General features: G+C 43.2%; 2 protein-coding genes across 3 annotated transcripts in view; both read left to right on the top strand.

The window, feature by feature from the left end:
• Window positions 1–2: 2 nt before the first annotated feature.
• Window positions 3–5,671, top strand: Gar1 (GAR1 ribonucleoprotein; the record flags this gene model as incomplete). Its single annotated transcript, XM_010641600.3, has 5 exons — window positions 3–69; window positions 1,179–1,333; window positions 2,048–2,107; window positions 3,339–4,950; window positions 5,315–5,671. Coding segments are annotated over 4 exons (570 nt in total), but the record flags the coding sequence as incomplete, so codon positions are not given.
• A 2,537-nt stretch (window positions 5,672–8,208) lies between these two features.
• The window catches only part of Rrh (retinal pigment epithelium-derived rhodopsin homolog), a 17,372-nt gene continuing 11,550 nt past the window's right edge, over window positions 8,209–14,030 (top strand). For both annotated transcript variants that reach the window (XM_010641519.2, XM_010641518.2), the window contains exons 1-3: window positions 8,209–8,680; window positions 12,077–12,267; window positions 13,800–13,899. In XM_010641519.2, the coding sequence (XP_010639821.1) occupies window positions 8,575–8,680; window positions 12,077–12,267; window positions 13,800–13,899 (397 nt within the window). In that variant the 5' untranslated portion in view covers window positions 8,209–8,574. The remainder of the gene's footprint in view (window positions 8,681–12,076; window positions 12,268–13,799; window positions 13,900–14,030) is intronic.

Genomic DNA, 14,030 nt, shown 5'->3' with positions numbered 1-14,030 from the left:
TTGGACGAGGCGGAGGCCGCGGAGGCTTCAACAAGGGCCAGGACCAAGGACCGCCGGAGCACGTAGTCTGTATGTCGTCCTCGGAGCTCGGCCTCCGCGCGAGAGAGGAGGGCGTGGGTTGTGTTGGCAGCAGTTAGGTGCCACAGCGGGTGCGGGCCGTCTGCGGCGTGCTCCGCCTGACCTGCGGTCGGACTGTAGCCTAAAGGAGATCAAGAAAGCTGGAGGATACAGCAAATGCGTAATGGAGGTGGAACTTGAGGTTGAGCTGAAAGGATGAGATTAATTAGGCAACACTGGGTGCTTGCCCCATTGGACAGGTGAGAAAACCGAGGTTCAGAGTTAAGGTTCTTTGTCAGGGTCATAAAGGCAGAGTGTCTAAGAATGGGTGATCAGTACCCAGCAGGGTCGAAGGGAGGCAGTAACTCAAGTCAAAGTGCCCAGCCCGAAAGCCGTTCTAGCATTGTAGCCATGAGGCAGCGAGGGCCTGACTTAGGATGGGGACGTGAAGAAGTGGAAGGCTTAGACAGGAGAGATTTCAGAGGATACAGATAGCATTCGTCTGATATTGGGAATGAAGTGTAGCTTTTGACCTTGTGTGGAGATGGAGAGGTAGTTTTGCAGGCGTGCATTGAGTATTTTAGTAGAAGTAGTTACTTTGGGATTCTGGACTTCCCTGAAAAACACGGAGGAATCTTTTGCAAAGAGGCAGTAGTAGGGACTGGGGAAGAAGGGGAAAAAGACAGGTGCAAAGGGTGATTCACGGTAGGGGTCGGAGAAAAGATAAAAATGAAGAGAAGGGAATATGGTGTATAATGAAATTTTAGTCGTCATAATAGCATGGCTGTCACAGGTTGGATGGTCTCAGCCTCGTACTCGTGTTCCACTCAGTCACGTTTAAGTAGATGTTACTAATACGTTATATGCTTAAATGTAGACCCGATTCCTGTGTTATTAAGGAAATGAAAGCGGGTAGGGGTGAGTACCTCCCTTTGGGTCACATGGCTAGTGTGTTGTTAGGTTCGCCTGATAGCTCAGGAAGCCCACACTGGTACCTACTTTTCTACCTCAGAGGACAGTTGCAGTGAAACCCAAGGTAGCTAGGAAAAAAGCTTCCAGAGAGGTTGGTTACTATCACCTGAAGTAGTTGCATGTCTTAGTATTTTCTTGTTCTGTTTCAGTATTAGGAGAGTTCCTGCATCCCTGTGAAGACGACATAGTTTGTAAATGTACCACAGATGAAAATAAGGTGCCTTATTTCAATGCTCCAGTTTACTTAGAAAACAAAGAGCAGATTGGAAAAGTGGATGAAATATTTGGACAACTTAGAGATTTTGTATCCTTTGTAATTGGATGACCTAGTAATTTTTTTTTCTTTTTTTTTTTGCTTTTGTTTTTTGAGATAGGGTCTCACTATGTATTTGAGACCCACCTGGAACTCTGTAGCCCAGGCTGGTCTCGAACTCACAGCAGTCCTCCTGCCTCAGTCTCCCGAGTGCTGGGCCACACCCGGCCTTGACCTAGTAAATTAATTGAGAATTTACTGGGTTTTTTTCCCCGTGACAATTAAGTGTAAATTAAACTGCTTGCCTCATTAAAGAAGATAGTGCTGCTACAGATTGGATCATAAGGAGTACTAAGAGGGGAGACTATATTTACCCATATTAAAGTGATAAGTCCTAGAAATATGCCTTTCTTTTGAGAAAGATCTAGAAATTATGGCCGTTTGTGTAAGTGCCACGGGATTGCATTGGCTGCTTTAGGGTATGATTGTGCTGCTTGAGTAGTATGGAAGATTTGGAAATGTTTCTTTTTTCTTTTTTTTTTTTTTTTGGTACTCGGGATCGAACTCAGGATGTACACGGTCACTGAGCTAAACCCCCAGCCCTTGTTTTGTTTTTTGAAAAAAACATTCTTCCTGGACACTCATGATGTGTTACCTTTCCTATATATGCCTGAATATTCCAACCTTGTTTCAGAAATTACATATGGATCCAGGAGGCTTAATTTCTTTCATCTTAATTTTGTATTTGTTCCTTAAAATCAATAGTATTTTTCAGTTAAATTGTCAGAAAACATGAAGGCATCTTCCTTTAAGAAACTACAGAAGGTGAGTCAAGCTTATGATTCTTAGGGTGTTGGGTGTACCTTAGGGCAGTTCTGTCTGGGTTACTTGAGCCTCCCATATTTCATTAGTGAAGCCTTCCTGTCAGCCAGTACCAGGGTTTAACCCCCGTGTCTTCACACTGAGCTATATCCTCAGCCCTTTTTGTTTTCTGTTTTGAGAGAAGGGGTTTAAGTTGCCCAGGCTGGCCTCAAACTTGTGATCCTCCTGCCTCAGCCTCCCACATAGCTGGGATTATAATTGTGTGTCACTGTGCCTCACACTAGTGAAGTTCTTAAACTGAGATTTTTGTATTATAAACACTGGGCTTATTTAAAACTCTTACTGAAAAGATTGTATTAGCAAATACTCGAAAACATACATTATAAAACATTCTTAGAGAAGGTAGATACTAAAGGATTTCACAAGTATTTCAGCATGATAAATCTATGAAGGGAAACGTGGGATGCTGTCAGAGTCTTTATAGTGGGTTCAAGGCTAATCTGTGGGCTTCCCAGAGGTCGTGTTAAGTGCTCTTAATGCTGAGACCTAGGATGGACCAGGATGATTCTAGTGGAAGATTTTAGGAAGACACCTGTTAGGTTCCATTCCAGAAAAGCTGACCCTGTTGCTCTTAAGCAAGGCCCAGGATTCAGTTTCAAAAAGGAAAAACCTTAATTTAAAAAAAAGCACTTGGGAACTGATGGGCTCCAAGGGGATGAGGAGGACTGAGGTGCCGCCGAAAGGAAGATGGAGCCCCCGGGTTTGTTTCTCGTCGAGCTGAGAAACCTCACTTTCTGTTAGCTGCAGGGGTCCTCTTTGACCCTCAGTATGAGATGGTTTCTGTACCTCAACTATTAGAATGTTTAGGGGGGTGAATTTGAGCCTTTATTACAATCGTGCAATACCTGGTGGGCTAATACATTCTTTTGGATTTTAATGCTATCTTAATTGCATTTTTCTTATGGGTGTTGAATGAATCTGTAACATTTTTGGGAGGCCTCTGTTTCTAAAGAAAAATGGGATTGAATAGTGCTTTATGTACATTGCATTCTTATCCTTTTATAGCCATGTGAGGTGGATACTTTATTATCTACATTTTACAGATTAAAAAATGTGAACAAGGAAGGCTGTGCTCAGAGACGCAGGGCTAAGTGGTAGGGTGGGATTGGAGCCCAGGGGTCACGGTGACACTGCTGTCCCCTGGCCATCACTGACTGCTGCTGTTGAACTCCAGTTTTACATAGACCCTTACAAGCTGCTCCCACTGCAGAGGTTTCTACCTCGGCCTCCGGGTGAGAAAGGACCTCCAAGAGGTGGTGGCCGGGGAGGCCGAGGAGGAGGCCGAGGAGCGGGCCGAGGCGGAGGAGGCAGAGGTGGCGGGAGAGGAGGTAAGTTACAGAGACTGGGAGGTTCCAGAGCCCTGGCTGACTCGGGGAGTGCAGTTTGCTTTTGTGTGGAGAAAAGTTTTATATTTATTTTTTTAGTAATCATGCTTTATTCCATTAACCTGAAAAGAGGCTAACAAAGTCTGTTTGACTTTGAGGGATTTCAGCTCTTGAGTTACGTTGATTAGTCTTAAACAGCACAGCCCTTCATTGCCTAATGAATGATAGATCTTTCTAAGCAGTGCCTCATCAGGCCATCGAGTTTTGTGGCTAGAGTGTGCTAACTCGAAGTAGAAAGCGCACTCAAATGCAGTGAGGATTAAGTGCAGAACCGGTAACTAGTTGACAGTTCCATTGTCGAGTACCATGAGCTGTACAGAATCGTGTGGTACACTTCTGGCTGGCGCTGCAGCAGGTGTGTCCACACCAGCATCAAGGCACATGCGTGAGTGACACAGTGCTCTGCAGAGTCGTTAGGCGGTGAAGGTCCCAGATAGCACACTTTGTGAGGTCGCTGTCTTAGACAAGGCCCTGCATTGACCGCAACGTTGTGCACTCCGTGACTATCTGAGGTCATCCTGACTGAAGTTTAGTTTCTCCCTTAGTTGTCATTGAGTATGGATCATATGCTAAGAGCTGGCCTTACAGTCTCTTAGTATCCTTTTTGTTTTTTAGTACCAGCAAGGCTTTTCAAGTTAGGTGAGATCCTTATTTTAGGGGTAAGGGATTGCAGTTGCACAGAAGTTGATTTACCATAATGGACATAATCAGACAATCCTGGGGTAGCCCAGAGCGAAAACCCATGTAATCTGATGTGTGCCAGGAACTATTAGCAATACGACAGTTCCTCCTCCTCCTACACCTACGAGACCAGACCAAAACGGAAAATGCTTTCGGTCAGAATCAGAATCAGTCAGAATCAGGGCCCTGAGCTTCCAGTGTCACAGCTGACCTGCATGGTCCGCTGTAGAGGAGCCGTGAAAATGCCGAGGCCCGTCAGCGCGTGAGCTCAGCTGTGGTCCTGTGCAGCTCAGGAAGACTTACGCACGACAGGCACTCACATCTGCCACCCCTGGGTCTTGGGATTAAAAAGCTTCGGTCCAATCAGAACTACCCTTGGTTCACTTAAAAGTGTTTACCTTAGAAGCCAGGGTAACCGGATATCTGAGAACAGGGCTGCATCAGACTTGACAGTAAGCACTCCTGTTGGTCAAAAGGGAATACTCTTAAAGGCTGTTCACTGCCGAGTTGGAAACTGCTACAGTTGCTCCGTTTTTATCCTTTAAAGTCTCTGTACGATAATATAAATTAATCTGTATTCTTTCCAGGAATAGTATTATCTGTAGGCTTATCGGGGCGTGAGAGGCTGCAGTTACTTAATAAATACTTACTTTTTAGGTGGATTTAGAGGTGGAAGAGGAGGTGGAGGCTTCAGAGGAGGAAGAGGAGGTGGATTTCGAGGTTCGAGAAAAATTTAAATGATTGCATGTTCATGACGAGCATTATCTGCCAGTTCTCTTTATTTGTGTTCATTTCTCCTGCCAGCAGGTATACAGAACACTGTGCTTTGCTTTGGCCTAATTTCTAGCTTTAATTTATATGACTCATGCTTTTCCCTTTTAATTTTTTCACCTTCTTTTAGATTTTGCTGTGTTACTAACTTGAAAATTAGGCGGTGCATATGACTAACAGTGAAATTGGGCAAGGTCAGCTCACTAAGTCTCGGGGGAGCTAATGCCGATCTGAAGCCCAGTCTGGGTGACAGTAATCTTGCAGGTAAGTCCCTTTTCTCTTCCATCTAACCCTTTAATTTTCTCCTGATCAGGGAGAGGACATTAGCTAGGACAAACCTCTCCAGCTGATTGTGCTTGACCTGCACGGTCTGCTTCCGCGGTGTGCACCGCGCCTCCGTGATGTGGCCGCCCAGCGACAGCGACCGGAAGCGTCAGCGCCATGCAAGTGGGACCCCCAGGAAGTCGCCTCCGCCCGGAAAGGGCTTGAGCAAGGCTGATGCTCTGTACCGTGCCTGACACCCTGTGGGTGCTTGATACACGGGCAGGAGCTGTCACTGGAATCATGTTTCAGTTTTTAAAATAAATTGCTTTATTCCTTTAAGCTATTCAGAGTGTATTTATTGAACCAAAGCTATTTTTGAAATTGGGAGGAGCAGCCAACATTTAACCCAGTGAATTACCGACAGAAAAAAGAAAAGGAGTTGTTTATACACATTGCTGCTGTACTGTAAAAGCAGGCTGCTGGAGAGGCAAAATGTTTACCTTTTGTGTGTGAGACCATTAGTGCCCTTTTGTGTTTTAGTACTTAGAGTAAAGCAGTTTCTCTAATTGGAATTAATTGATGTAAAATTATGAATCTATTAAAATTTAAGTGGCTCTATTCAAGGGAGAACTGTATATAGTTCAAGAAATTTCTGAAGAAATGTTTTTCTCATTCACCATAGGTTACTGAAAGTTCAACTGAATTCTCTTTTTTTTTTAAACAAAGATTTAAGATGAGGGCCAGGGATTTAGCTCAGTGGTTCCACCACCTGCCTTGAAAGCTCAAGGACCCCAGTTGGATCCCTGGTCCAGAAAAAAAGATTTAAGATGTTTTTTGCCCTAAGCGAACTTTAATGGCCTAGTCCAGGTTCAGACTCCTAGATGGGGTTGTCACAAATGGAACTGGGTTAGTGTAGTGTCGAAAAATAACCACGATAGAATACTGTGACACAGGACCCTTTACCAACTGCCTTTGTTTTTTCCCTCTTGTTATTTCTCAGAATTTACTGTTAAGTTTCCTGGCATGAGTGGTTAACTCTTCAGTGCCCATTTGAGAAGCATAAAATCTTGCATACATTCCTATTTTGAGTTTTAACCTTTTAGTCAAATTCCAACAAGATAACTATATAGGCCATAAATGTATGTGATAAATGTGTTGAAAATTACATTTTCATGAGAAGAGATGGTTGTGCTTTTACACTTAAAAGATACCTCTAAGAATCCTTGGGGTGAGATTTTCAGTACTGGCACCAAGGTTTTTACTCTTGGTTTGTAAATGGTGCTAGCACCAGAGGGGCAATGATGTTCAAATTGTGAGTAGTGCAAATTGTTACAGTTTATTCAGCATCAGAAACATCTAAAATGTATAGATGAGTACACAAACCACTTGAAGAATTCACGTTTACCCTAAGTGAGGACCACTGACCATTTTCAAGTGTTTTATTCTAATTCCAAATATTTTTCCTTTGTTGTATAATTCTGGGTTCGGGCATTTCATTTTGAGTCAAATTCATGTATTTATGAGCCTAAGTTAATGAGTAGTGTAATGATCCTTGAGTTTCATTGTAAAAGTTTGAAGATCACATTTTATACTTCTTGAGTTAATAACTTTCTGATTGCATTCATGGTTAAAATGTACTTGATGGCTACATAAGAAGTAGTTTAATGGGAACAAACGTGTGTCCTGGTTCCCCTGGAATCTTGGGAAGGGAAGACTGATGTGAGGCTGGTATAGGAAGGGTGAGTGAGGTGTACGTGTTTAGAGTTGGGTTTCTCAGTACCATAGCTGTCCTGTTTCACATGTGAAGAAGTATGTTAGTGGCCTTCCACTCGAGTGTAAACCTCATCTGTGGCACCTTTGGGATATTTTTTATTTTTTCAATTCTTGTAAGTAGAAGTATTTATTTTTGGAAAGTTGGGAATGGTGGTTATAACTAGCTGTAATCTAAAAGGGAGCATGAACCAAAGCAAATTTTAAAAAATTCACGTTTTTTTAAAAAATTTGCATAGTGGGGGAGAAAAGATGTAAAACCTAACTACCCGTAGGCTTTTAAAAGAGACTTCCTGTGTTTATTGCTTTAGAGTTACTGAGCATGTATTTATGCTGTGGAACAGTGATGAGGTTGCCTGGCATAGGCACTCTTCAGTTTTACTTTATGAAAGTTTGAGTCCTGAAAAAAAAAGTAGGAGTCCTGGTGGCTCTAGTGTTGGGGACAGATCACTCACTGTGTCCATCTTGAGTTTATGTGGAGATGAGGGAACTAGGGCTAAAGGGTTACCTGGGGCTCCTCCGGCAGCATTTAGTTATAAAGTTAACCTGGTCCATGGGCAGACGCAGCCTTCTTGTGGTTCTGCTAGGTGCTCGGAATATTTGGTGTGTAAGCTTTTCTCTGAAGTTTTACTGATTTTAAGATGTTTGAGAAGAATCAGATTTTAATGATGTTACATACATAGCATAAATGGAAAAAAGGGTAGCGAGGGTACCTTGCCATACTAAAAAGTCATGTTTATATATTAATTATGACCCACTTTTCAGGTTACCATGTGTTGATTCAGAATATTAGAATGCTGTGGACTTTATAAGATGAATGAGTGCAGATACTTGGCTGATAAGTTCACTTATTAAATCATTCGCTTGTGTGCATATCAAAATGTAGAGTAAGTGAACGGAGGTAGATAGTGGAGTAGAGTGTGGTATATCCATACTGTACTATGAAATATACAGGTATTAGAAACACTCCCACCTCCTCTAGGAATGTTTGTATGAATGTACATTTACATTGGGAAAGGCAGTGAAAAGCAAGTACATCAGTGTTGGTACCTTCAGAGGAGTGAGGCTGGAAAGTGTGGGGAGCTGCTACTCTTTATCTCTGTATTATTAAGAAAAAATTTGAGGGACCTGTAATGAAAAGCTCCCAGGGCCAACAGAAAACAGGATCCAAAGGGCCAACAGAGTGGACTAAGTCTGGTTCTTAACCCCAGGCAGAACTGAGTTGGGTCAGCGCCTACGCCAGTGTTCTGGGTTTGTTTGTTGATGAAGCAGTGTGTGTGTGCTCAGTAATCTGCCTTCATGCAAGACCAAGGCCCAAGCTGGGGAAAATGTCCTCAGTGTGTCTTTGTTTTGTTAATAAGCTTTTCCTCTGCCCCGGGAATTAACACTCTTTCCACTTTGGCCCAATTAGATCTAAGGCAGGGCCTCTCTGAAAAGGCCATTCTTTGAGGTCTCTGAGTGGAAGTGATTGGTTCTTAAAAAGGTTCCTGATTATTGAAGGCTTATTGTGAAGGCTGCCACAGTACTTCACCCTCCAAAATGCTAAGGGATAGTTTTGGTAACGGTTCAGACTCTAAAAATGAGGACGGCTCGGTCTTCTCGCAGACGGAACACAACATCGTGGCGTTGTACCTCATTCTGGCAGGTAGGCTCTGCCCGGTCAGGTCAGGAAGCGGGGGCTTGGCGGAGGCAGCGGGGCTCTGGAGAGTGAGGAGCCCCGGCCCCTAACTGCGCCCAGAGAGCAGAGAAGAAGAGCGTGGAGTGAGAGAAGGAAAGGGCAGTGCTGGTGCTTGTTGCCCGAGAGTGTGATGAACCCGAGCACTGATGTGGGGCCGTGAAGTCTTTTTCTAAAATAGATTGCTTTTACTTTTAATAAAAGCAAACCATATGTCTATTCCATTGTCAAACCTTGGAGAAGAGCAGTGTGTACGATGGCAAAAGTGTGTTTTTACATCATTTGGTTTTCTCATACATAATTTTCACAGCTTTTGTCTTTGCTGGAGGGATCTAAAGACTGAACGATTCTGAATTAAAGTCCCCAGAGGAGCGGAGTGTTGTCCCCGAGGACAGTTTGAACATTCAGAATGTTCCTTCTAGAGACTCTTGAGCTTTGGTTTTTGTCTCGGTATGTTTGGAGTTGCGAGTGACTTCCTTCGCCTTTCTGTTCTCTTGAATAAGTCTCCTAGCACGGTTGCTGTGAGGAGCAGATGCTCTTACGTGCTGTGCGGTGATGAACCACACTGCAGTGATGAAATACTTCTCTGCATTTCTGATAAATTTCGCTTTGCTGCTGAAAAGGGTCCGTTAGAGAAAAGAATGGGGTCGGGGAGTGGTGGAAAGGCCTTTCCTTTTCTCTAAGGTCTCCTCCTGCTTTCCTCGCACTTTTCATTTGGTGGTGAGAAGTAATAGGTTAGGGTGAATTTGGAAATCTGAAGTCAATTATTATGGATGAATTATAAAATGAAATGAGAGGAAGGGACAGAGACAGACCATGTAGGAGGCCAGCGCTGTGATCCTGAGGCGGGAGGAAGGGGAAGGGGAGGCTGCACGGGACAGAAGGTAGCAGACTCACTTAAGAGCTAGGAGGAAGGGCAGGCACTCAGAGGTCAGGCCGGGGAGAAGGAGGAGACGGAGCTTCCAGGGCTGGAGTGGGATGGTGGTGCTGCTCACCAACAGGAGCGCACCGGGGAAGGCGCAGTTCGGGGCAGGGGAAACATCTCCGCTCAGTTACACGCGGCCAGTTACAGTCCAGACAAAGCTTTGAGTTTGTGACACCCATCTTGGAAATAAAGAATCATTCAGAAGAGCATTCAGTGAGAAAAGAACAGGTCTAGGACCCAAAGTTGGGAAAAGACATAGTTAATCAGGTAAGAGTAAAGAGAGGTCAAGGCCACGAAGGCTCTGCTACTGAGACTGGAGTGAAACCACACAAACTGCGGGGCAACATCTCCCAAGAAGGAGTGGACTAACGTCAGGTGCCACCTAGAATTCCACTGACTGCAAGAAGAGACTTAACCAAGACCTAACTGGTAAGTGAAGTCAGTCTGGTGATAGAAGACACCAGCAACTAGGGAAATAGAATGTGTCAGACAGCCACAGAGAGAATAAGGGCTGAAGTTTGTGATGCCCTGTGATACCCAAGGACCCCCCAACTTCTCTCAACTTCTGTTACTTTTCGGATGGTTTACTTGGAAGGCAGCAATTTACTACTCTGTACTTTCTGACCTGTAAAATCATCACACTTGTAGCTAGTCTAGGGAGATTTTTTCATTTTTATCAGTATTGTACAGAGGCTACAGTGATAGATGCTAAACACAAGGCCAAAGAACATCAATGTTGCTATTGTTGTGTGTTGTGTTTGAAGAATAACAAGCTTAATTCTGAGTTTTAGTGATGATCCATTTATTAAATAAATTTGCTACCTGTCACATACTCAAAGGATGTAGAATTAATTAGGAGCCTAAAATCTACACAAGAAGACTAGGAATATACACTAAGGCTAAGTATGCTATAATAAAGTTCAGGGTGTTTAGGAGGAGAGTGCCCAGCACTGTGGGGAGAAGACTTTGGGGCTGGTTGGGCTCAGACTGCACTTTGACGGACAGCTGGCTTTTGGACACAGGAAAGGAGAGAAGATTTCAAGTGGGAAAGCTACGGGCCAAGATGTACAACAAGCATGGTGCACTTGATGAGTGACTAGCATGGACGGCTTGTTTGACAAGCGTGGTGCCTCCAGAGGGTGACTGCAGACTGAGACAAAGAGCTTGGGTGGAACATTTGAGTTTTAATCCCACAGGCGGTGCAGAGAGCAGAAGCTCTGAGAAGATCCGTGGTTAATTCTTTGTACAAGCTATGGACAGGAGTTCCGTACAACATGGAGGGGAACACAGAGAGGAGAACAGGAGCCAGAAAAGATGCATGGAGTAGGATGCTAAGCTGGAAGTTTGAAGTTCTTACTTAGCCGATGCTTTTGTGTTGGTGTTTGCAGACCTCCCTTCTCTCTAGTCCTCTTTCTGGGAAGCCCAACTCTGTTCCTGATTGATGCACACCCTTTGTCACTAGGAGGATGGTTGTAGTTCGATCCTCTGCTGAAATCCATTCCTGTCTCGCCCTTACCCTTAGGACTTAGGATGGATGTGGAAAACTCTTGCATCCTTTGCGGCAGTTAGGGGATGTTGACCTGATTAACATGCGCAACACAGCATTTCTTACTGTAAATTAATACACTGACATTTTGGTTAACAAGTTTAGACATCACTCTCCCTGAGTCCCCAACTGAGGGGTAACATGAGCCCTAAACTGCAGGTCTAAGGCAGATCCCAGTGTGGAAAGGGGTAGCGCGGTGTCCAAACCCAGTGGACCAAAAAGCTGGTGGGGCTTCCTTCTGGACAGTCAAATCTCGCAGCATTCTTAGCTATGGGTGTGTGTTGGACGAAGAATTCAGATGTGGACACGGTGACCAGGATCAGGTAAAATACTGGAACCATCACACGATCTTACTCAGGGTCGACGCTTAGTAATGTGTGACAGCAGAGAGTTGAAGAGGGATAAACAGTGAAGCCAGAGCAGGTGTCAGGGCTGGAGATAGCAACCGAAGTGCTGTTAAGACAGAACAAGAGGTGAAGCTTGGGAAAGGAAACCCCAGGAGAAGCAAAAGCTTCAGGCTTCAGCAAAGAAGAATTTAAATTACCCAGAGTGAGGGTGTATTGACTGTATCCGCACCCTAAAAATCCTTTGGAATAACATGAAAGCCAGGGAGGAATTCAGGGTGGTGGCCCAGCAGTAATAACCTTCAAGCCAGTCTTCTGTGCCGACTTGTGCAACCAGCAGATTCCTTCTGTTTCAATTTTACTGCTTCTTTCTTAGACAAAGCTATGAAGATATTACAAACAGGTGTAAGGACAAGAGGAACTCTTCAAACAAGTGAACTAAAATGTATTTGCTACATTTTTGAAGGGGCTTAAATATTTCATTGTGATTCTGCTTTCAAGCATTCAAATTAAAGACATTAAGCGCATGACATTGTTGTCTGTGTTCTCAGGCCTGATAAGTGTTCTCAGCAACATAATTGTCCTGGGCATCTTCGTTAAGTACAAGGAACTTCGGACACCGACGAATGCGATTATTGTGAACCTGGCTTTGACGGACATCGGGGTCAGCAGCATTGGCTACCCCATGTCTGCTGCTTCAGACCTGCATGGAGGTTGGAAATTTGGATACGCAGGCTGTCAGGTACTGGAGAGCTTTGGAACAAAAGCAAAGTAAGGTAGAACAAGGAGGTATAAATTTAAATGTCTTTTAAAGTCCCAAGAACTCACATCAAATAAGACATTGTAGGGACCGAGGATACATTCTTTAAAGAGAAATTAAGTCACTAATCACCATTATGTTTTCAAAATTCCCCCAACCCAAAGGAAAAAGCAGACAACCAGCATTCAACTAAATAGGAGTTGGTCTGCATATTCAAATAAAATTTGCATAATGTAAAAATTTTAAAAACCACCTTTCATTTCAAACAATAAAATATTGGTGACAAGTCCTGCATGAGAATGATTATTAAATATACTTACTGTTACTTTTACTAAGGAGGAAATGAATTAATATTAACTTACATGAGGGTAGCAGGCAAATATGGCAGTTGGTCTTATAGTTTACTAAAAATTATAAAGAATAAATTCAGAATAACAAAAAGCACTCGATGCCTATCTATGCACCAACATCTATGTACCAACCAGTTTTGGGAAATCTTGATGTTTTTCAATCTGTGCTTCACGTTGTTTTTCTTTTAAAAGATAGAAAATGTCATAACCAGTCATCTTCCCTTTCCTCTCATGAATGTTTTTTATCATGTTTTATATGCACAAGCCAGATATTGTCCGATTATTTCAAACTGTGTGTAAATGGCATCATACTGCTGGCATTACGCAGTTTCCTTTCAGTGTTAGTTAATCTGTTTTGGAAATTTATCCATGGGATTGTTGTGGCTGATAATCAATTATTTTAGTATTCTAGCCCCATATAATTTTTAATTTTCCTGTTAGCCAGCATTTGGTCCTCATTTTTTTTTCCACAGAGGAGGCTTCAATAAATATTCTTATGCCTGGAGAACTCTACAATGTCAGGCTTTCTCGAGATGTGTTGGTTGGGGGAGGCTGGGTAGTAGAGAATGTTTGTCTTCAATTTAATTCGACATGGCCAGGGTGCGTCCAAGACGGTTGTTCAGTTATGAGAACTTCCATTATCCCACATTTGCCCTGACACTCAGAAGATTAGACTTAAATTTTCAGAATGTTTACAAGAGCGGAATGATGTAACTTTTACTTCTTCGAATGCTTATGATGGTTGTGTGTCTTCTGTTGTCCACATTCCCATGTGGCGGGCTTCTACGCGAGGCCCGTTCGTCTGTCCACTTTTCTGTTGAGTTGTCGTTGGTAAACTACCTCTTGGGAATACCAGAGAACACTCTTTTGTTGGCTTTTCTGCATTTTACCCTAATTTATGGCTCATTTTGCACTTTGTTTATAGAATATATTGTGCAGAAATTTCGCTTTAGGTCTTGAAATCTAAAAATTTAATTAATGCAACCTGAAGACACTTTCTATAAGTACAACTGATGGTGGCACAATTTGACAATGGAAGTTGTATTTTAAAATAGTAACATAAAAACTTTAATATATTTGAAATATAGTCAAAGAATGAGACAAAAACTTCAATGTTTTGGGGAGGGCCTCTACACCACGATTCTTTCCCTTTCTGATTTCCAGGTTTATGCCGGGCTGAACATCTTTTTCGGAATGGTGAGCATTGGGCTGCTCATGGTTGTAGCTGTGGATCGCTACCTGACCATCTGCCGGCCTGACGTAGGTGCGGCACCTTCCTCTGTTTTCTCACTAAAGCCAGTTATTGCCTCATGGAACTCAACATACTTCTGCTTCAAAATATAAACATGTGGATTGTAATCAGGGTCGGACTTTTTTTTTTTTTTTTTTTTTTTT

This window comes from Fukomys damarensis, unplaced genomic scaffold (genome assembly GCF_012274545.1).
Source record: "Fukomys damarensis isolate Sample0158 unplaced genomic scaffold, DMR_v1.0_HiC HiC_scaffold_25, whole genome shotgun sequence".
In the NCBI taxonomy this organism is placed as follows: domain Eukaryota; kingdom Metazoa; phylum Chordata; class Mammalia; order Rodentia; family Bathyergidae; genus Fukomys; species Fukomys damarensis.
The sequence above is the reverse complement of the archived record's forward strand: the minus strand, read 5'-3'. Positions and strand labels throughout refer to the sequence as shown.